This window comes from Odocoileus virginianus, chromosome 16, assembly GCF_023699985.2.
Source record: "Odocoileus virginianus isolate 20LAN1187 ecotype Illinois chromosome 16, Ovbor_1.2, whole genome shotgun sequence".
NCBI classification, from domain to species: Eukaryota; Metazoa; Chordata; class Mammalia; order Artiodactyla; family Cervidae; genus Odocoileus; species Odocoileus virginianus.
Window position 1 is genome coordinate 18,909,483 of NC_069689.1, and position 23,080 is coordinate 18,932,562.

Sequence of the window (23,080 nt, forward strand, 5' to 3'; positions counted from 1 at the left end):
TTGGCCCCCCTGGGCAGGAGGGTGCTTGGGTAAATGGACCTCCGTCTGACCCATCCCCACCAGTCTCAAGCCTAGTGGGAGGCAGTGGGCACCCTGCCTTACGGCTGGGGACCCGAGGCAGCACAGTCAGCTCAGCTTCGGACTGCAGCGGGCATCGAAAGATCAGGAAGGGGACAAGGTCTGCACCAGGGGATGGCGGAGGGAAGGGCAACCTGGGATCATGGCTGGCCACCCTCAGCTTCTGGGTATTTGCCTGTTTCCTCATGTCTGTTATAAAGATCCCTGGCCTGGAAAGTCCAGGGCTGGCTGGCTGCATCCAGGAGCAATCCCGGCATCTGACACAGGGCTGGCCTGGAGCCACAGTCAGAGAGGTTTGTTGATCAGCTGAATGAGCAGGTTGCCTCCCAGGAATATAATTCAGGGAAGTCCAGCTGCCCTGCCCGTGGGCACGGCTCACTGCCCTGAACGCTAGGGCTGCCTGTTGTTTTGTTCTCTACTGACTCCCAGGGTCTAGAAGGGTGCTGAGATTGAACAGGCACTCAGCAAGCATATATTTTTAATCAATGCTGAGGATGGACCCAGATATGAAGGGTCCAAATCTGGTGGAGAAAGCAGAAGTACCAACAGATGCAATTCAATGGCTATCTCTTGTGACAGAGATGAGCCCGTAGGGCTGGAGGACATGGACAAGGACTATCTGGCCGGCACCCTAGGAAATCAGAGGCGGCTTTCTGGAGGAGATGGGCTTTGAAGGATAAATAGGAGTTTGACCAGGCAAAGATGGTATGGAATGGTATTCCTGGGATAGGCAGCAGAGGCAGGAATGACGGGAAGTGTGGGTGCGAGGAAGAAAGGAAATGACCAGGCTGAGCGGCAGACAGAGCCCAGGGCCCTGAAGGCTGAGAGTGTGCTATGCGTGTGTGCTAAGTCGCTTCAGTCGTGTCCGACACGTTGTGACCCTATGGACTGGAGCCCGCCAGGCTCCTCTGTCCATGGGGATTCTCCAGGCAAGAATACTGGAGTGGGTTGCCATGCCCTCCTCCAGTTCAATCCAGGGGTAACTCGTGTTTGTCTCCTGCACTGGCAGGCAGGTTTTTTTTGTGTGTGTTTTTTTGTTTTTACCACTAGTGCCAGCTGAGAAACCTATAGATTCTGCCAAAAAAAATAGAGTGCTCAGTGGAAAGGAGGTGCTTTTCTGAACCTCACCTTGGAGGGGGATTAGGCTGTTAAACAGGGGGCCTGGCTGCCTGAGCAGATCTAGCCCTTTGAGAAAAGGAGATGCCATTTTCAAAGGGGCTTTTATTAAAACACTCCCCACAGTGTCTCTTGCCACAAACGCCACAGTCCTGGGGTGCTCACCAAGGAGAGGGCCCTGAACAATGTCCCCTGTGGCCAAGGCTGGGCTCGTCCACGTAGCTGTGAAGCTGGCCTCGCTCGGAGGTCCCACTGTACGACTGGCTGCTTCCGGAGGGGCTGGGGAGCTACGGGTAGCACGCAGAGTGCGGATGGCTGAGGGCTGGCTCTGACGCAGGGGTGAGGGGCCTGTCTCCTCAGGCACCCTGAGATGCTCCTGAGATGCTGGGCTGGTCCAAACCAGTCCAGCTCCATGGGGGCGGGGCCGCTGTGGCCAGGCCACTCCTCCTGAGGACGGTCCTGGGGAAACCTGAGCCCTCCCGGGGAAAGGCTGGGGATCGCGTGGGCATGGGGTAAGGGCGGGGGGCGCGGGACAGACGGACTGGCCTGAGGGGCTGTGTGTGAAAAGGGGCCGAGCTTGGGCTCTGGGTGCTGCAGGGGGCTGGAGGGTCCTTTCTCTGAGTTTCCGTTTCCCTTTCTGCCTAATGAAGGACGTGGCCTCTCCCGGCTCCCGCCCTCCTACTGGGAGCACGCCGGGGCCACGGATCACGTTGTTTACACAATGCTCCTGCCACGGTGGCCCAGGCGCGCTCAGTAGGTTGCAAGCACAGGGCAACGTGTGGGCATCCCTGTTGGAAGTGTGTATATGTGTGCGCGCGCGCGCGTCTGTGCGTGTGCATGTGTGAGTGGGGGCGTCTGAGGGTGAGTGTGGGGCTCGAGGGTGCAGGCCGGTCGGCCGGCGTCCCCGCCTGGGTGGACACTGCCGTCGGAGGGGCCGCGGCCCCGGGCTCACAGGAAGTTGGGCTCCCGCACCACGAGGCAGGGCGGGCCCCCGCTGCCCCCGCCGCCGTCCAGGGGCCGGTACACGAAGTGGAAGTCGCGCTTGGGCTCGCTCCGCAGCAGGTAGCCCTTGATGCGATGCGGCAGCGCCTCGTCGGCCAGCTGGAAGCAGCGGCCGTCCACCAGCACGAAGAGCCGGTAGTCCTGGGGCTGCACCACCTCGAACTTCTCCGCGCACTGGGCGCACAGCGCCTCGGCCAGCGTGTCCGCCCGCGACGCCAGCGTCCGCGACTGCTGCTCCGGCTCCAGGTACGACACGCAGATGAAGTCCTGGGGGGCGAGACAGAGGGGGTCACGGTTATCGGCGGGGCCAAACCCACAGCCTGTCTCACCCTCGCCCTGATGTTGGGAGCTTGGACAGAAGCTGCGTGGCCTTGTCCTCTTTGTGCCCCCCGATTCCTCTCCATAGACAGCGGATGGATGGCAGGAGGGGTCGTGAGGCTGGCCGTCGGGGCACCTGCGGCTGGCGCTGCTGTGTGACCTCAGGCAAAGACCCTCCCTCTCTGAGCCTCAGGTCTCACTGGGTCAGTCGCTTGGCCTGGAGTCTGGACAAGGAGTGAGCGCGCCCCCTGGTGGCCAGTCCGTGGGCTTGCCGTCATTGAAAACTATTTTTCACTTTCTCTTCTTCCCGGAGTCCCCCTGCATTCCAAGCACTCTGCTGGGCACACGGAGCAGCATAAATAAAATCAAAGATTCAGACCCGCCCCCAGCATTCCATGGCTCAGCTGAAGCAGCTAAGGCAGGCTGAACAGTTCAGGCCCTAGGGCTGGAGGGGCCTGGGGATGGGAGGGGTGGTGTTCCCAGGAGCAGGCTGGCAGGGAAGGGTGGGGGGAGAAGACTTGGGGGAAAGAGATGGGGAGTGCTTGCACAAGACAGCACACTCACACCTGGGTCCACCAGAGACCGTGGAAGGAGTCCCTGCCTGGCTTTGAATCTGCTCCCACTTACTGTGTGACCTTGACCTCTCTGAGTCTCCATTTCCTCAGCTATAAACTGGAGATAAAACCAGAAGTCCATACTCTGTGCCTGGGGGTGGAGCACAGAAAACTAGCTCAGAGCCTGGAAGATCCCCCTTTCCCCCAAGGGCCCAGAGGGCGGGCAGGAAGTGTGTGTGCAGGGCTGCCCCCTTGTGGAAGGATGGTGAGAGCACAGCGGGCTCCTGATGACGCCGCCTAGTTCAGAAAGGAGATAATTAATGAGTACAGAGCAGTGCCAGGCTCTGGGTCAAGAGTCCCTGGGATCACTTCTTTTTTTTCCCTGAGAGGGGAAGGCCCAGCCCACTTCCCTGGGTCTCAGTGGTGCTGCTGTCCTCAGCCACCATCAGGCCTCCCCGGGGCCCTTGACATCCGATGATTCTCAGGCTCTGGGCTTTGGCTCCAAGGGTAAGGATGTGCGGTGCAGAGGAGGCACTGGGAAGAGGGCAGGCGGGGGTGCCCTCCTCAGACCCCAGAAACAGTGCTGATAAGTCTCATCCCAAGCCTCTTCCTGAGCTTTGCCTCCTTAGTGGGAGGCACTGATGCTCAGCATTGGGAATCCACGAGGCAGAAGCAAGAAGGAAGGAATGCGAGGGTCACCCTTGGACCAAGAGCGCTCATATTCCAAGGGTTGGTGGAGGGGCAGCTGCCCCAGGAGGCAGGAGGGAATGCTGGTGTGCTGCAGCTGTAATCGCCAACTTAAGCTGGCTCATACCAGCTTGAGAAAGCCAACTGTGTACATCTCTTCCCAACTCCGAGTTCTGTGATGCCAAGTTAGTAGCTTGAAATCAGCCATGGTGGCGGTATTGATAGCAATACCATGGAAATTGACAGAAGCAAAGATCAGAGCCTTTTTTTTTTTTTCTTTCTCCCCAGAGAACCAGTTACTAAACATTATCAAGACACCATTGACTAGAGGAGGAGGGACATCAGCTTGGCTGATGTTAGAACATGTACTGGGGAGGCAGAGCTCAAATGGTCCAGAGTCCCCCTGTGCTGACAGGAAGACTGCGTCCCAGAGAGAGTTAGACACGGCTTGGGGTCACACAGCAAGCTAGTACAGAGCTGGGTCCATACCGTGAGCCTCTTGCCACCCAGGCCTGGACTCTCCTAGTTACAGAAAGGCCACTTGGAAAGCAGCCAGGCATGGGCTTTAGGTCCAGTGTGCTCTGGATACCAGGGAAGTGAGTCTGTAGACCTATTCACAGCTCTGGACTGCAGCTTGGTTCACTGTCCTAACTCCTGCCATTGTGCATACTCCCCAGGCCCACTGTGTCCCAGGCCCTGGGCTTGGACCCCCTGAGCATGTGAGCAATAGGGCCTGCTCTCTCGGGGTTACAGCTTTATACATAGATGGTTCCAGTACAGGGCATCTGCGCTGCAACAGAAGAAGTAGCAGCAGGAAGCACTTCTAACCCATGCCATAGGGAACGGGGGGCAGATGGGGGGTGTCAGGGAAGGCTTCTCAGAGGAGGGGTTGTTGGAGAAACTGAGGATGGGCAGTGGTAGCCAGTGAGGAAGGGGGAAATGGACCAGCATGGGCAGAGAGGCTAAGCCCTAGGGAGTTGAGCTCAGTGTGTTCAAAGCTGTTCTTTTTTTTTTTTTTTTCATAGCTGTTCTGATGCATGAATTTGAGTAGGCTCCAGGAGTTGGTGATAGACAGGGAAGCCTGGCGTGCTGCAGTTCATGGGGTCATAAACGATCGGACACGACTGAGCTGAAATGAACTGATCTGATGCAACCTCGGGGGTGTGGGATAATGGGATGGGTCGGGGCAGGAGTCTGGCCACCAGTGGCTTTTGAACCCTGAGTCTGCACAGAAGTGGGGAAGGATGGGTGGGTGGGTTGGAGAGGGGCAGGCTAGGGGCAGGGGGACCCTTGGCAGCTGCTGCATTTGTCTGGGCACCGAGTGGCAAGGCTGTAGATCAGCTCCCGGGATTTTTAACTGGGACAAACCACTGTTCCCATCTCCAGCCCTAGCAGCCTGCTCGGACATCACAGACGCTGAGGAACGGTGGGTGAAGGTCTCCTTCTTCCTAGCCTTGTCTTGTGTGCCCAACTGAAACGCCGATGCTCGCTACTTCTCTAGTCTCCAGCCCTCAACTTGTCATCCCCAGCCCCTAACCCGGCACACACTGGCAGGCCCGGGAGCTCAGGGACACTGCTCCCCCACGTGGACGCCTTCCAGCTCCCCGGGGGCTGGGCGGGCCGGCCAGAGGAGCCAGTTGGCCGCGGCAGGCTCCAAAACTGGCAGGCAGTAGGGATGGTCCGGGAGCAAGGTTCCCCGGCCCCCTCCCACCCTCTCGGTCCCAGGCCCCACCTGCACGGAGGAGCGGGAGGCCCGAGCCTTGTTGAGCGTGCGCCGGCGCTCCCAGCGGTGGATCGAGTCCTGCACCTCCACGCTCAGCTGCCGGGTCACCGTGATCTTGTCGTAGTTCTTGATGTGCTCCAGGGCCCCGTAGGTGGTGGTCAGATAGTAGGAACCTGCAACAGGCAAGGGTGTGGAGGCTGAGCCTGGGCCACCGCCTCCATCCACCCGCAAAGGCCGGGAGCCCGTCCAGGCTCGGCCCGCCCCGCCCACCTCTCCAAGCCCCACCCACCGCCGCCGGCCCGAGGCACGTGCTGCCTGGAGGTTGGTCACTTGCTGAGATTTCAGACCCGTGTCCACCGCAGAATCAAAAGCTCCCTAAGCCGTAAGGCTCTGCTCAAAGCTTGTCGCTGGCTCCCCTTTGGGACGCAACTCTTGCTTATTTTTAAACTGATGCTTTAAAGTGAGTTTTTAGTTTTAAAATGTAAAGATACACAAGAAACTGACAGCCATGGACGTCTTTAGGGTGGGGAAAGCAGTGCCTTCAAGACATGGGCAGGCAGGAGACCTCTCTCTAGGTGTCATATTCATTTTATTTAAAAATTTAAAAACTTAAAAATATGTGGAGAAATGTTAATCATGTTCATATGATTACACACTTTTAATAATTTCAAGAAAGTAAAAAATTTGCATCCTTTGTTTCTCCATTTCTTTTTATCTTAATTCAAACACATTCCTAATACCTAATGTTTCCTAAGGTAATTTAATTTTTGAAATATGTCATGCATGTGTGCTAAGTTGCTTCAGTTGTGTCCGACTCTTTGTGACCCTATGGACTGTAGCCCGCCAGGCTCCTCTGCCCATAGAATTCTCCAGACAAGAATACTGGAGTAGGTGGCCATTCCCTCCTCTTCTTCCAGACCCAAGGATTGAACCTGTGTCTCTTATGTCTCCTGCATTGGCAGGCAGTTTCTTTACCAGTAGTGCCACCTTCAGACTGAAAAATTTACATGAAGTTTTATGATTAAAGATAATAATTTGCACATATACTTATAAATTTACTCTCCTTGGCTTGTTGGAGGCTTTGGTTAAAATTCATGAGGAGCACTGGCATTGTAGCACCCCTCACTCTAGAGGGGGTGGGGTGACTTGGCCAAGGTCTTGCTGAGCTTCCTGGGCTTCCCTCCCACTCACCAGGCCTCTCCTCAGTGCTGTGGGTACCAGGGCAATGATTTATTTATTCTTAGTTAAAATTTTTTAAAATTAATTTTTAAATTGGAGTATAATTGCTTTACAATGTTGTGTTAATTTCTGCTGTACAACAAAAGTGTATCGATTATATGTATACGTATTTCCCCTCCCTCTTGAGCCTCTTGTCCACCCCCTGCCTAATCCTACCCCTCTAGGTCATCACAGAGCAGAGCAGTGATTTTTGACATCAGGGTCATCTGCCAGTGAGCCCCCCAAATCCCATCTTCTTTTTCTTCCTAATTAATTGAACTCTGCTTGTTTGGGGTAAGTAACACAACTGAAAATGCTCACTTCCCAGAATCTCTTTCAGTTTGAGGTACAGGTCAGGAGACCCCATTTTGGCTGCTACATAGATATAAGTGGAAGTCCCTGGGTGGGGCTTCCAGGAAAGCCTTTAGTAAGGGACAAACTTAGTTGATATATCTTGTCAGGTTTTGGTTTGCCTCCCTTCCTCCTGTCTGGAACACAGAGGTAAGCCCGGAGGCACAGCAGCTGTTTTGTGATCAGAGGTGATAGGCACAAAGACAAAGGTTCACATCCTAAAGAACAATGGAAAGAACTGGGTCAACAATTTCTTGATGGCAGGGATAAAAACTGCCATCATTATCAGTTGCTTACCCCAAAACTTCTTTTTCTCATTCAGATAATTTATTAAGAGCTGTGTTAGTGAAATTTGGGCTGTCTCATCTGTGTGATATTGCAATATGCAAAGTCACATACACTCTAAAGAGACCCCACAGAATTGAGAAACCTTCAACAGTATAGAGTCACAGATTAGGAAACACGTGCAATATGAGGAGGCCCGGAATGGAAGGGCTCTTGCTTTTCAATAAGGCAGTTAAAAAATGGAAAAAACAAAAACAAAAAACCAACCCCAAGACTTCTTGATGAAAGAGACAAACCAGTCCCTTACTCTGATTTAAACCATTATTAGTTATGTAGTGAGTTATTTGTAGCCCAAAACATTCCTAACTGCTACACTGGATGAAGCTGCCTACATATTGCTACAAATTCCACAGCCAGTGTGGGAAAAGTTCACAGCCTGCCTAGGGTGAGTAGGGGATGAGATAAAGGGGTTTGTGGCCACAGGATCACTCGCTCTTTCATGGCAGTGCAGGAAGGAGACAGTTTTTGAAATAGGTATGTCAAGGCCAGGGCTTCCATGGTGGCTCAGCAGTAAAGAATCTGCCTGCCAATGCAGGAGATGTGGGCTCGATCCCTGGGTGGGGAAGAGTCCGTGAAGAAGGAAATGGCAACCCCTTCTAGTATTCTTCCCTGGGAAATCCCATGGACAGAGGAGCCTGGAGGGCTACAGTCCATGGGGTCGCAAAGACTCAGACACAACTTAGCGACTAAACAGTAACAAAAACAATATCAAGGCCAACATGGAGCTTGGCTTAGTGTCCCTTATCAGGGAAGGGCCAGCAGACCTCCCATGGGTCTCCTATTCCAGCCCAGCTCAAAGCCCGTGTGTTCCAGGAAGACTTCCCTGCTGCCTCCAGCCCTTGCTGGCCGAGAGTCCCAGTCCTCTAGCTGGCATTCCCCATGGTGTTTCCCATGGTGATCACGTCCCCCTGGCTGGTAAGGGGGGAACTGACTGCAGTGCGCTGACTGCGAATGTTCAGATTTGGAGTCACAGAGCAGGGTGCAGGTCTCAGCCTTCAGCAGGCAGCCCTGTGTTTCAGGTGAATTAGTGTCCACTGCCCTTCCATTTCCTCATCCACAAATCCCATCAAATGTAGTGAAAAGAGATGAACACATGTAACATGCAGTGCTCAGTAACGCATGGTGGTTAGGTGACCTAAGGGAGGTGCTCCGGAGGTTCCCCACCTTCTTGGGCAAAGGGAGGAACTCTAGCCCTGCCAGCACACACCTGCTTGCTCACGACCTGCTTTTCCACAGCCTCCTGGCTCTCCTAGACCACTAATCTTGGACTTGGGGTCCTCTGCAGTTCCCATCATGACCGCTAGGTGGCAGGTGACTCTGCACGTGAGTTTTGAAGCTGGGCAGTTTGTCTTTGTTTGGGGAGAGCTTGCTCCTGATGGAAAAAACTCATTGCCTCTCTTAAGATATTATTAGCTCAGCATGGCCAGCTGTCAGCCAGTGTGCAGAGGGGATGTAGGTAAAGGAATCTATGAGGGTGCTTCTGGGAGAGTTTGCATTTTGAGCTGGCTCCAGCCAGGTGCCCAGCAGCTGCCTGGGTCTCCCATCAGTCCTGTAATTGCCCAGAGTGATGGACGCTGCAGAAGGTGGGAGGGGAGAAAGGGGCCAGGGTCCCATCGGCCCAGTGTCCAAGTACTCTCTGCTTGGTGCAGGAAGTCCCTGATCTCCCACTCTCTAAAAGCCTGCTACAAGAAACTTGGACTCTGTCCCTGGTTTTTGCCAAATTACAGCATGTGAAACCAGTTGGAAGAACATGAAGGTCTTATAGGCTTCAGGTGAGTTCAGATCTTTCTGTTCAGCCTGTGAAACACAGGAAGGCGGAAGCCTGTTCCAACACTCCTCCTGCCCCCAGCTGCTTCTTCAGAAGGCTGGAGTGCCCAGATGGTCTGAAAACCCAAATCTAGTCCCACGCCTTCCCTTTCCCAAGCCACAGAAGTTTAGTAGCTTGCCTGAGGTCTCCAGCCAGTGAGAGGCAGGACTGGGACCAAAATCCAGCCTCCAAACTGCTCTTTTTTCTATACTCTGTGTTAGTTCTCCGTGTGTGTGTGTGTGTGTGTGTGTGTGCGCGCGCTTAGTCGCTCAGTCGTGTCCAACTCTTTGCAACCCTTTGGACTGTAGTCAGCCAGGCTCCACTGTCCATTGGATTTTCTAGGCAAGAATACTGGAGTGGGTTGCCATGCCCTCCTCCAGGGGATCTTCCCAACCTAGGGATCCAACTCAGGTCTCCTATGACTCCTGCATTACAGGCAGATTCTTTACCCCTGAGCCATATGGAGTAATTGAAGTTCTCAAGAGTAGGGACTTCCTGGAGCCTGCCCCTAGTTCGGGCATGTCTGACTCTGCAGAGCACCAGGGGTGGGCATCTGCCAGCAGGGATTGAACCCAGGCCCTTGGCAGTGAGAGCGTGATGTCTTAACCACTGGACCACCAGGGAATTCCCAGACAAGCCCCTCTTTTTACTGTGCTTCCGAGGCTTCGGTGATGTGCAGCACCCTTTGGGCCACCACCCGGTGAAGACAGGAGAGTTACGCGGGGGAAACTCAAGAACAACCCCACCCCCCGGCCTCTGCAGTGCTCTGTCGCCTGCTCTTGGGCTCAGATATGTCTAGATGGAAGTCTGTCAGCTGGCAGACTTGGGTCACCCATTCTGGAGACCCCCAAATCGTCCTTCTGCTGGAGTCCAATGCCTGTGAGGCTGGGCTGTCCTGGGTGCTGTGACCTCCCACTCTGGCTCTGGGAGTAGGAACAGAGAGAGGGGCAAGGGGGCATGCATGCCACCAGGTCCACCTCCTGCCATTTTTCCTTCCAGCAAACACCCCATAGAATTCCTTAGAAATTTCTCCATGGTGCCAGAGGTGGGGCAGGGGGCCCTGACGCTTAAGTCGGTAAAGGGGTAGTGTGCAGGGTATCTAGGCAGTGTTTTGGGTCAGAAACAGTGACCCAAGTTTAAGTTCTTTATGTATTTATTTGTATTTGGCTTGTCTCAAAAATACTTCATATCGCCATGTATATAAAATAGGTAGGCAACAAGGATTTACTGTATATCACAGGGAACTTTAGTCAACATCCTGTAATAGCCTATAATGGAAAATAATCTGAAAAAAAATACATAAAACTGAACGACTTTGCTGAATACCTGAAACTAACACAACATTGTAAATCAACTATACTGCAGTTACAGTGTTTACTGAAGCCCTAAAACAGACTAGCTCTCCTGCCCACAGGATTCCAGCTTTCCCACCTGAACCCCCTCTGTGGGTTTCGGGAAGAAGAAGGATCTCAGGAGGTTATGGCAGGATTGAGAGGGGGGTGGTTCATGTCCATAAGTAGAGGGTAGTTGGGCCAAGGATGTCCCTGGCCTGTCCCCGCTGTGTGCCACCATGCCTGGAGTGGAGCCCTACTTGGCAGCAAAGATTGAGGCTGTGGATGGAGCAGGGGTCACTGTGGCCAGGGCATGGCTGACAACTGCCCTGGAACTGGCCAGCCGGGGCTCAGACCCAGTGCAGAGCCCCACAGCCTCGCTCCATCCTTCCACCCCGCAAAGGGCTTTCCCTGACACTGTGTCTAAGACCCCCACAACAGCCCACAGGGCTGGGCCAATCCTCTGTGGCTTTATATGGTCCCCTGAGCTGCCAAAAACTCACAGGACTAGACACGTCATACTGTCACCCCAGAGACCAACACGGGCTAAAAAGGCAAACAGATGCAAAGAGGGCCAGCTTATCTCAAGAACCACAAAGCCCAAAGGGGCCACCGGGGGCCTGAGAGTCTCTCTCCATCTTTTGGGGGTGAGGTCTCAGAGGGCGGCTCGGGGATCCCTCAGAGCTGCTATCTGGGCTGGCTGCCCCTCAGGGATTCTTGGTGGAGGGGTGGCCGAGGCTAAGTGGGTGGAAGGAAGTGGTGGGAAGGAGGAAAGGGGAGGGAAAGTGAGGGTGTGACGAATTACACTCCCACCCTCCTCATCCAGGAGAGTGCATGGCCTCCTGTCCACAGCATTTCCCTCTTCCTACCAGCACTGGATGAGTGGCAGCCTGAGAGTCCCCAGGGCCAGCCCTGTCTAAGAACGTGACCATCTTTCCCTTATCGTTTATACTGCCAGCAATGGCTGTTCCCTCTGCGAAGACGGCCTTTTGTCCTTCTTTATCTGACTGGTCGCTGTTTATCCTTCAGTGCTCAGCTCAGACATCACCTCCTCCAGGAAGCCTTCTCTGATTGCACAGACTTAGTACTGTGCTCTGGTGCCCGCAGGGCCTCCCTTGACAAGCCTTGGTGATGAGGTCTCTTTACTGGCCCAGCTCCCCTGCTAGTCTGTGAGCTCCCCCAGGATAGGGGCCGTGTCAGGTACCGTGTTGTGCCCCAGGAATCTGGTATCCAGGAAGTTTGGGTTGAGCTGCCCAGCAAGCCCCTGGTGTGGCTGGGTCAGGGGTGGGCGATGGGCCCCGGGAGTCCGGAGGTGGGTCTGGCACATGACTCACCCTCCCCCAGCTGCAGGGCGGGATCCATGAGCTCCATCATGTATTCCACGTTGAGAAGCATCTCTGTGAGGTTGCTGCGGGCCAGGACATACATGAGCACCGGCAGGAAGTCGTCTGCCCCGTAGGGCTTCCCTGGGAGAGGAAGGAGGTGGAAGGTGGTGAATGCGAGGCTCTCCTTGGGAGCCACTCCCTGCCCAGGGCAAGGATCAGTGGTTTGCTGGGTGGGTGGGTGGTGGTCACCCCAGAGGGGAAGCTTCCTGTTTTCTCCTGACTCTCAGGACACGGGGCGAGCCTAGGATCAGCCTCGTCAGAAGGCCTGAGACACAGCCTGGGTCTTGGAAGAAGGAACCGAGAAAGGTGCCCTCTGCTGGGTGGGCAAGACCAGCCCCTTCCCTTTTCCCAGCTCTTCCCCTCTACCCTCTTCAGTCAAGATCATGTCGCATTTCAAGGACCCACCCAGGAGCAGCTGTCTGTCTCAGAGGGATGTCTTCTGGGAAGGCTCCCTGTCTCTGTGACCACGTCTCCCTGCCCACCTGCAAAAGCGAAGCCCTCCCTCGACCAGATGCCACAAGGCCTGAAGCTCCCCCTCCATCCTGCATTCTTTGGGGCTGTGTGGTCAGTCATGTCCGACTCTTTTCATGGACTGTAGCCTGCCAGGCTCTTCTGTCCCGGGGATTTTCCAGGCAAGAATATCTGGAATGGGTTGCCATTTCCTCCTCCAAGGAATCATCCTGACTCAGGGATCGAACCTGAGGCTCTCTGGCAGTTCCTGCATTGGCAGGTGGATTCTTTTACCGCTTAGCCACCTCAGTGGGAAGCCCGTCTTTTGGGTTAAACAGTGCCATTTCATGAGGGTTTCTTCTAAAACATAAATACCTCTGAAAGGAATAATCCATTGCTACTGCTTTGTGTGGGTGGGGCAGGGGGGGGGGGGGGGGGCTTCCCTGGTAGCTCAGATGGTAAAGAATCTGCCTGCAATGCAGGAGACCCAGGTTTGATCCCTGGGTCAGGAAGATCCCCTGGAGAAGGGAATGGCAACCCACTCCAGTATTGTTGCCTGGGACATCCCATGGACAGAGGAGTCTGGAGGGCTATAGTCCATGGGGTCGCAAAGAGTCGGACATGACTGAGTGGTCAGGGTGTGGTGGCCTTGAAAGGTGCTTTCTCGGAGCTACTCACATACACACACACACACTCTCTCTCTCTCTCTTTGTGGAAAGTGTTCCTGGGCTCAGAGCTCCTGATGTGCCTTGGGGAAGCAGCGAGGTGGAGGCGGGCCTCAAAGATGCCCTGAGAGCCTGCATTGGTTTTTGAGAGACCGAAATGAGAAAGAGAATACAAAAGTGCTTCAGTGCCCACAGGGCGCAGTGGAAAAGTGAGCTATTATTGACATCTCTCTTCTGCTTTCTGAGGTGGCCTCAGTCTTTCCACCCGTAAAATGAGTTGGTTGGTGGAGCTGGTAACACCCAGCGCTGAAAAGTAGAATCAGACCCAGGGCATGAATCTCACTCCTTACCAGCTGTGTGACCTTGAGCTAATTGCTCTACCTCTCTGAGCCTGCATTTCTGGTCAAGTGTGAATGGACACAGACAGCGTGACGTCCTATGAGGTTTTGGTGAGAATTCTGTGAAATGAATTACAGCGGGGTGCTCCAACACCGCCTCCACGGAGATGCCCACTGAGGAAGAACTCTGTTCCTCTTTTTCCAGGTCTGTGTTCGGAGGCTCTCTGGTCACTTCTTTCAAGTTTCCTGTGTCTCTGTGCGCAGGATCAGTCAGTTTTGGAGAAACTCTTTCCTAACCTTTCTGAGCCTGAGACAACTGAAGATTTCCAGGGGACATAATACTTTGTGCCAGGAGTTTGTTTTTCATGTTGATAACTTAGAATTCTTGGAACATGGGAGATTCTTTTCTTGTTTGATTTATGAATTAGGGAACAAGGTGTGTCTGGCAACACGGATGTGAAACAGTCTGGTGCCCTTTGGAATTCACCTATAACTCATGCTGATTGAAATTTTACTCTGCCTCCAAGAACATCATTTTTTTCTCTTGGTATTGTATTATTGGGTTGGCCACAAGACGGTGTGGAAACACCTGAATGAACTTATAGGCCAACCCAATGATAACTCGCCAAACACAGTAATCAGGAAAGTTTATTTTGTTGAGCAGTGGTTCTCAACCAGGGAGATTCTGCCCTTTGGGGCCACCTGGCAATGTCTGGCGTTGTTTTCACTACTGGCATACAGTACTGGCATACTGGGATGCTGCTAAAAACCTACAGTGCTCAGAACAGCCCTCATAAGAAGGAATTACTCAGTCCCCAAAGGTCTACAGCACCAAGGTGAGAAAACCTGCTTGAGGGGACAGCGACATTCAGCCAGAAGGACTGTCCAGCTCTGGCCCGAGGTCTGAGCACTTAAGAGAGAAGGGGAAGGGACCCTCCAGACCTCACCCTCAGGCTTTGCCCTCTTCTCCTTGTCCCCACGCTCTTGAGAATCTTGGCTGACCCTCAGGAAGGGCTCTGGGGCCCATCTCCTTGGTTCCCACGATTTTGTGTTCAGCCACCCCACTGCAGGGGACTCTTTAGACCTCATATCTCTTTGTCCCTCCAACTACCCATGAGCAACTTCCTCTCTGTCTCCCCAATGCATAGAGCAACGAGAGGCAGGGTGTGTGCAGGAGATGGTGCTGGCTAAGTGTGAATGAATGAATGCTGAGCTCCCACCAGGACCTCAGAGCCCGAGCCTGGCGCTGACTCAGACGGGCCTCTGCACAGACCCCAGGAGTCCTTCCCACACCAGGGGGAACTTAGAAGGACAACTTCCAATTCAGGATGACATTCTGCCACCCACTGCCACACTCTGAAGAACACCCTACTGTGCTGAATCGCAGCTGAACGCCACGGGCGCTTTCACTATTCTGCGCCTTCACACACGGTTCCCTCTGCCTGGGCCGCCCTCCCTTCCTTTCTTTCCCTTACTAACTTCTCCTTGTCTTCCCACATCCTCAAAAGATGGTTCCTGCTCTAGTGCCCAGACCTTTGTTTCAGAGCCTGCCCTTCTTGTGAGCTGTGAGCTCCCTGAAGGCAGGGATGGAGGCTGTGTGAGCTTAGGAAAATCACTTAACCTCTCTGAGCCTCTGCCCCATCACGGCCTTTCCAGTCTCCAACACAGGGCTTGGGATCTAGGACACCAACAGTGAGCTGGCGCCACGTGTCCTCCCACAGTTGGGGTCATGGTGGAGGTCACTAGGATCCATTATGGGCCTTAGACAGTGGTGTGCTGGGAATGCTTAACAATGGGCTCTCCGAAGGAAAAAAGCTCTGCTTTGCAGGATTTGTCAATTTTCATGGCATACATATTTCCCCCGTGGCCAACTTCAAGCTACCAACATGAACATGGAGCAGGGAAGAGACGCAGATGACTAGTTTCCGTGAGATGGTTCGTACCATCACTGACTTAGCACACCAATGGCTTTGGATTCATCAAGTCCAATCTCACTATGAGGAAACTGAGGCTCAGGGATATAGAAATTTGCTCCAAGTCCCATGGTTGGTCAGTAGAATTTGGGTCTCTCTTCTCTGATATGTGAGAAATAACCACACAGGCTCCCTGACCTGCGAGCTCCTTGTGGACAAACACAACTTTTAAGCATCATTTAAAGGCACTGGCTTCCAGCCAATATCCTGGAGATAGTGTTGCATTCTCCTTCTTAAAAGCTTAGAGCCCAAGGCTTAGGGCTTGGGGCTCAGCCCTGCACACAGCGGGGCCTCAAGTGATAGGACTGAGATGCTGGGGGCACAGTGGTAAAACAACTGGCCTGTGATGAGAACATCTGTCTTGGGTGGATCACAGATCAGTCCACCAAGCTGTGCCTCTGAGAGGCCCGCTGGGCTGCAGCCTGCATTTCCTGCTGATTCTGGCTTTCTTTTTTGCCAAAGTCACATCTGTTTTCCATCTGTAGATGTTGCAGGGAGCTGATTACATTTCGAAGAGCTGGCTGGGGGTCTTATGCATGTTTTCATCAGCTGGGAGGTTTTGGAGAAGAAGAGCTCTGATAAAAACACGTTGAAGCTGCACACCTGGGCCACACAAACCACAAGGACTAGAAGGCCCCTGTCTCAGCCACTGAACCAGCTGTGCTTTCTGGGGTCACGCCCTCTGAGCCTCACTTTTCTTATCTGCAAACCAGAGATATTAATAATAACAAAACTTAGTCTGTGACTCAGAGCCCTGGTGACATCGAATGAGTGGCTGGATTAAAAACAAAGTTCTGTCTTCTAGGAAGCATTTTCTAAAAGAGGGGTTGGCAAATTTTTTTTCTGTAAAGGGCTGTGCATGCTAAGTCGCTTCAGTCACGTCCAACTCTTTGCGACCCTCTGGACTGTAGCCCGCCAGGCTCCTCTGCCCATGGGATTCTCCAGGCAAGAATACTGGAGCGGGTTGCCATTTCTTTCTCCAGGGGATGTTCCCCACCCAGGGATTAAACCTGAGTCCCTTACATCTCCTGCATTGGTGGGCAGGTTCTTTACCACTAGTGCCGCCTGGGAAGCCCTGTATAGGGCTGGATAGTAGATATTTTAGTTCTGTGGGCTACATGGTGGCAGAGGATGAGATGGTTAGATAGCAACACCGACACAGTGGGCATGAATTTGAGCAAAGGAGATATTCTTCACCAGGAGATAGTGAAGGACAAGGAAGCCTGGTGTGCTGCAGTCCGTGGGGTTGCAAAGAGTCGGACACAACTGAGCAACTGAACAACAACCACATGCTCTCTGTCCCAACTATTCAACTCAGCCATTGTATAAAAAGCAGCCAGAGATGCTATGTAACTGAATGGACGTGGCTGCTTCAACACAAATTTATTTATAAAACCAGGTGGTGGGCCAGAGTTGGCCTGCAAACCCCGATCAAGAGGAAAGAATACATCACCTTATCATAACTGCCCCTCGAAGTGTGCTGACTGGGCTCTTATGGAAAGTGGGTGGCTGTGCAACATTCCTGGGGCAGCTCACGACTGTGACCTGCTTTGGCCCTGACCCTCCAGCACCATTCCCACTTGAAGCCACTTCCTTCCTCCAGGTGGTTTTAACCCAAGACCCTCACTCCGGGTTTGCTGCCCTGTCATTGCAGAATATGGAAAAACAAAGACATGCTAACTCAGAGAGGCCTCACCTGATGTCCCAACCCAGAACAGTGAACTCCTTCACACTCCCCAGACCCCTGAGCCAGTTTTATTCATTCGAATAGCCTGTTTCAGCACTGATGGTCTACTTCCAAGGAGGTAGGAAGCGCTGGTTCCTTGTTTAATATCTGTTTCTTCCCACTAGAATGAAAGCTTTATGAGGGCAGGGACATACTGTGCTCACTATGTATATCCAGCGCCTCAATAGTGTGTGTGTGTGCACTCAGTCGTGTCAGACTCTCTGTGACCCCATGGACTGTAGCCCGCCAGCCTCCTCTGTCCATGTTAATTTCCCAGGCAATAATATTGGAGTGGGTTGCCACTTCCTACTCCAGGGGACCTTCCGGACCCAGAGATCAGACCCGGGTCTCTTGCATCTCCTGCATTGGTAGGTGGATTCTTTACCACTGCGCCATCTGGGAAGCCTCCTCAACAGCAGTGGATGTTTAATAAAAACATTCGCTAAATGAATGAATGAACATCATTTATCTCACTGCATGGTTGTCACCTGTTGAATGCTCCCTGTCTTCCACTTGAGTTGTGACCATCCTAAAAACAGGTTTTCCTGTTAACATTCATATTGTCAGTAAGGGTCTGTTGAACTGTTGAATGAATGAATTTATCTGGTAAAAACACAGGATGGCAGGAAGTAGAGAGCATCTAGAACAGGAGGTGTTAAACTAACTTTTGCTGTGGAAGCCTTTGGTTAAGGGGTGTTTTATACAGAACTTGGCTTCTCTGGTTGATCAGAGATGGACAGCAGTGCTGGCCTCCTATTTCCTCTCCTCTCCCCTGCAAGATGTCCCCAGCACTTCGAGAGTTCTCTGGGACCAGTCTGAAAACCACCAGTCCAGTCTGAACTCCCAGCTGCACAGATGACAGAGCTAGAGCCCCAGGCAGGGAGGTACCCTATGGCCTGTGGCTAACGTGAGACGAGAAGCCAGCCTCTCTCCTGCTGAGCTTCCCAAAGCAACTCTGCTAGGCTGTTTGTGCTTTCTGCGGACGCTGCTTACGTCTCAGTTCTGCTTTGAGCAACACCACATCCTTGAGGAAATTGCTCTGGCCTCCTGAGTTCCTCTTTAGGGAGCTCAGCCCACAAGGCAGTCGACCACGCAGGCTGTGGGTGCAGAGACCCGAAGCTGAAAGTCCCAGCCTGGCTGGAAAACGTATGAGGCTACTGTAATTGGGTGTGGCCTCTCTGAGGTCATCTCTGACCTGAGGGTGCCCTGGAGAGGCAGGGGAACACGGCAGTTTAGCACAGGACCTGGATCCAGGTCCCAGGGTCAGCACTCACCCGCTCACTTGTGACCCTCAAGTGAGCTCAAGCTTAACCTTGCCATGCCTCAACTTCCTTGACTATAAAATGGGGATAACAACAGCATCCGTGCCTCATGTGGGTGGTTGTGATGTTTCAGGAATAAGACAGAATGTTGTTACTGCTGCCGTTTAGTCACTCAGTCCTGTCCGACTGTCTAAAACCCCATGGACTGGAGCCCTCCAGGCTCCTCTGTCCATGGGATTTCCCAGCCAAGAATAGTGGAGTGGGTTGCCATTTCCTTCTCCAAGGGATCTTCCCTACCCAAGGATTGAACCCACATCTCCTGCACTGGGAGGTGGAATCTTTACCACTGGGCCACCTGGGAAGCCCAAATAAGACAGAAAGTGATTAACATGGTACCTGCTGGGTTACTGGGCTGTGAGAAATGTTAGACATGGTTATTATACAAGACAGGAGGGTAATGTGGCTTCTCATCCTCAGTGGCACTAGTGGTAAAGAACTCGCCTGCCAATGCAGGAGACCATAAGAGACACGGGTTCGATTCCTGGGTCGGGAAGATCCCCTGGAGGAGGGCATGGCAACCCATTCCAGTATTCTTGCCTGGAGAATCCCATGGACAGAGGAGCCTGGCTGGCTATGATCCACAGGGTCACAAAGAGTCAGACACGACTGAAGGGACTTAGCACGTGGTCCTCAGAACATGACATCTTAGAGGTCCTGAACCCCATTTCTGGTGTGGGGCATAAAAACAAGGTTGTTCTTTGCTTCCAGGCCAGGCACATAGGTTCTCTGTCTGCCTATGTGTCTCTCTTCTGTTACCTGCATGTCAATGCCTAGGGGACTTAGAAAGCCTCCCCCAGCCTGGATCCCTGGATGACTATGTGGCATGAAGCCCAAGCCCCGCTCCTCTCTATCCAACTGGACCTACATGTGTGAGAAATAAATTTGTATTGAGTTAGAGATTGCAGCGTTTATTTGTTATAGCAGAAAGTATTTCCTTAACTAATTATCTATTTACCTACCTGTCTGTATCTATTTCAAAGAGACTAGATAGAAATCTACCACAATACTAATCATCTTTTTCTATAATAAACATTAGTGATGTTTGTCATCAGAAATCAGTTTAGAATTTTTTAACATAGATTTTTAAAAACCCACAGCCTGCCCTTCCTCTCTGTCCTTTTTGCCCTCGGTAGATGTCCCAGGCCTGTTGTTCCACACGCCCGGGGTCTCCCTGAACCAGCTACACAGACTATTGTAGGAAGAGGAAAAAGCAGCAGCTTGGCCTTCACTGCCCTCTGGGATGCTGCCTGCTCTTTATCTATATTAGAAGAAGGTTCTTTGTATTCTTTTAGAAATAGTCCCCATATTTGCATACACTGTATTCCTCTTTTCCTTCCCCCTCTTCTTGTGGAGGAGTTCTTGGACTTGAAGCTATTTCTCCCCAACAGCAAGGTCAGTTTTGAATGTCTGATCTTAGATACTGAAGAGGTGGTAACTGCTTGTTTATCAAAGTAATGGGAGGGATGATTCTAGAATTTCTAACTGCTCTCACCAGGCCTCATGCAGTCTGCTCCTGGCTGCAGAAAGGAGGGCCAGGTCGATCCAAAGCCATCTATCTCCATGAACTCTCCACTCTGCCTGACACGGGCCCTAAACCAGCTTCACTGGAAGAAGTACTTGATCGGGATTTATGAGTTCTGGGATCTGTTCCCAGGATGGCTGCCCAGTACAGTGCTGGAGGCACAGGCTCTGGAGTGAGGAAATCCCAGCCTTGAATCCAGGCCCACCCATATCACGGGCATTAATAGCAACTACATTCTGGAAAAGAAGGCCTGGCCCATGATCCCAGGATCTCACGTCTCCAAGTTCCATCTTTTCCCCCCGTCCTAGCACGTTGCCAGCAGCCATGCCTGGCGGGTACCAGTTACTACTGCCAGCATTGTGTAATGGGAAAGACAGGTGGGTGGAGCTTCCTCCCTGGACTCAAGGGCTGGGGCAGGGTGTGGGGTAGGGGCTGTGGGGTGGTGGGGAGAAGGGCTTTTTTCTGCTAAGAGCGGGTCAGTGGTGAAGGCCAGCAGCACTCAAGCTGGATTTGTGCCCTCCACGGGGTCGCTGATGCCTCCCAGGGCTTCCATGGGGCGCTGTGGGTCTGTGGACCACACTCTGAGTAGCAAGGTGCTGGAAGCCTCCGGGTTGAATGGGGATGGGGATGAGGGGAGTCAGGCTGGGGTAGGGGGTGGGGAGCTGGGGTGGATTTGAGCAGAAGGCCCGAGGTAGAGGGTCTGGTCCTAAGATCATTGAAGGTCCAAGTCAGAAGAGAATTTAAGAGATCTGGCTGAAAATGTCTCATCATGAGGAAACAACTGACAAACACAAAATGCGGAACTTTCATGACAAAGAAACAGTGAGGTGGGGGGTGGGGAAGAAAAAGCTGTGCTCCTTAAAAATGTCAATGTCACAGAAGACAAAGAAAGGCTGTGAAGTTCCAGATAAAAGGAGACTGAAATGTGATCCTTGCCTTCCCACTGGATCCTGAACTGGAGGAGGACCTGCTAAAGAAAGCCCTGTCAGATCACTGACTGCTTGGAGTACAGAAGGTGCTGTGGAGAAAAACAGCGTTTGGATGTAAAATTACGAAGCGGACGAGTTTAATGTGGTTATGTGAGGGAATACCCCTATTTTTAGAAGTACTTGGGGTAAAGGGCCAAGCTGTATGTAAACCTGCCCTCATATGATTCAGGAAAAAATTACATATGCACAGAGGGTAAAAATGATAAAGCAAATAATGTTTAAGATATTAGCAGTCCACAAAGGGCATGTAGATGTTTCTATTTTAATGTCCTATTCCTGCTCTTGAAGTTTTTGAAGTCTGGAATTATTTCCAAATGAAAGATTTTTTAAAAAAAAAAACTAAAAAGTTTAGCAGCAGAATGGGTTATTTCAAACAGAATCCCAGATGGAACCCTGTGTATAAAACAGGGACCAGCAGGGCTGCCCGGGGCAAGCCCAGCCTCATTTCCCTTTGGTGGGCCCTGGGGTGCCTCCTGGAACCCAGTTTGGAAACCACTGAGTGGGTTCAGCCTCCATGTTTTGGGGGAACATGGTGAGAAGGTAGTCATTTCTGCAACCTCTCATCCACTGGACGCTCACGTACACATCGGGTCGCATCTGAGCCTCACAACAGTCCCAAGAGAGGTGTTCCCAGCCCCCCTTGTAAGTGAGAAAATGGAGGCTCTGGAAGATTAGTACCTCCTTGGGGCCTGAGCCATCCAGGTATTTGTTTTCCAGGTCCTCTCCCAATGCCCTGCATGGCAATCCGAGAGGCTGGTCGTATCATCTACATTTTATACACAAGCAGACGCCCCATGAGATTCAAGTCCAAGGCTCTAGCACCGAAGCTGGGTTCCAATGCGTGTCCTTGAATGAACCCCCACATCCGTGCTCTTCTCTTCACCTGCATCCTCCCAGGTGAAGAGGCTGAGGCCCCGAGTGGGGCAGCCCAGGCCTGCTCCGGGCCCAGGGGAGACGGGAAGTCCACTGGTTCAGGGGCCAGTGCTCAGGCAGTAATGGCTACTGGACAGAAAGCCATCTGCTCCTGGTGGAGCTGTTTCTGGTGGGGAATCTTCACACGGAGCCATGACCCCGCCCTGAATTTCTGCCTGGAGCTGGCTTCTCAATCTGCAGGGATATTCCTGTCTCCCTGCACCCCCAGCCCCACCCCCGCCAGCAAGGGCTGAGGACAAGGACCTTCTTCTCCTCACATTTAGCTTTTCCCTCCCCCATTCCCTGCTCGCTGCTAAGTTTTCAGTAAGTAAATTCACTCTCAGCAAAACTCATGGTGTTTGAAGTCACTGCCAAGACACTGGGTGCTCAAGCTAAAGGTTTCTGAGTCAACGGGGGACTCGCTGAGGACGCAGCTGCCCTTTACAGGCCCAAAGCTGCCTCCTTGATAACATCCCAGGGTCTCTAGAGCCCTTGGCCCTGACTTTGCCCCAAGCCCCCGCACGGCAGGGAGAATGGCTGCCCAAACGAGAAGCTCAGATGGGGCGGGGGGTGGGGGAGTGGAGGGGGGGAGATAGGGAATTGTCCTTGGCAAGCGCCAGCCACTGGGCTGCATGCAAACTGCAGGCTCATCTGACTCCCACAACACCCCCATAAGGTGGGTGTAGTTGGGCCCATTTAACACGGGGGAAGCTGAGGCTCAGAGCACTGACATAACCTTGCACCATACCCCAATCTCACACACACACACTTTCATTTGGTCTGTGGCCAAACTGGTTATGCATCTCCAAGACAGATGCATAACCCCTCCCTTCAAACAGCCATCATTGGGCAAGACAGCTAGGCATCATGTGTGGCAGGCTGACATTTTACACATGCTATTTCTAATATTTACAAGTGACCAAGTGTGGCTTCTGAAATGTCAGGGGTCTGAGTTTCACCTCTTTGTAAAACAGCTTCCAGAGATGAGGTAACTGGGTCCTAGAAAGAAGTTAAGTAAATCATTCAAGGTCACATGGGTAGTAAGTGACAGATCAGGAATTTGAACCCATCTGTATGGCTATAGAGGTAACAATCCTTCCATTCTCCCTTTCCATGGCTGTCATGTACAGTTACACAGGTTGCTAACTGTACAAGGACATCCAGCTGAAGGGGTAATCAGGGGATGAAATGCAGCCAACATTCTGTTCACTAAGGTATGCACCACGGTGCAGTGATGCCTGTCCTTGTCTGCCTGGAGCAGCACTGTG

The 23,080-nt window shown here is 52.6% G+C and overlaps 1 protein-coding gene across 1 annotated transcript in view; it reads right to left on the bottom strand.

Moving 5' to 3' along the window:
- Window positions 1-1,281: 1,281 nt before the first annotated feature.
- RIN3 (Ras and Rab interactor 3) overlaps window positions 1,282-23,080 on the bottom strand; it is a 129,594-nt gene continuing 107,795 nt past the window's right edge. Inside the window, exons 8-10 of the mRNA XM_020875985.2 lie at window positions 11,865-11,996; window positions 5,488-5,651; window positions 1,282-2,463 (exon numbers count right to left, since the gene is read on the bottom strand). Of these exons, the coding sequence (XP_020731644.2) occupies window positions 2,143-2,463; window positions 5,488-5,651; window positions 11,865-11,996 (617 nt within the window). The 3' untranslated portion in view covers window positions 1,282-2,142. The remainder of the gene's footprint in view (window positions 2,464-5,487; window positions 5,652-11,864; window positions 11,997-23,080) is intronic.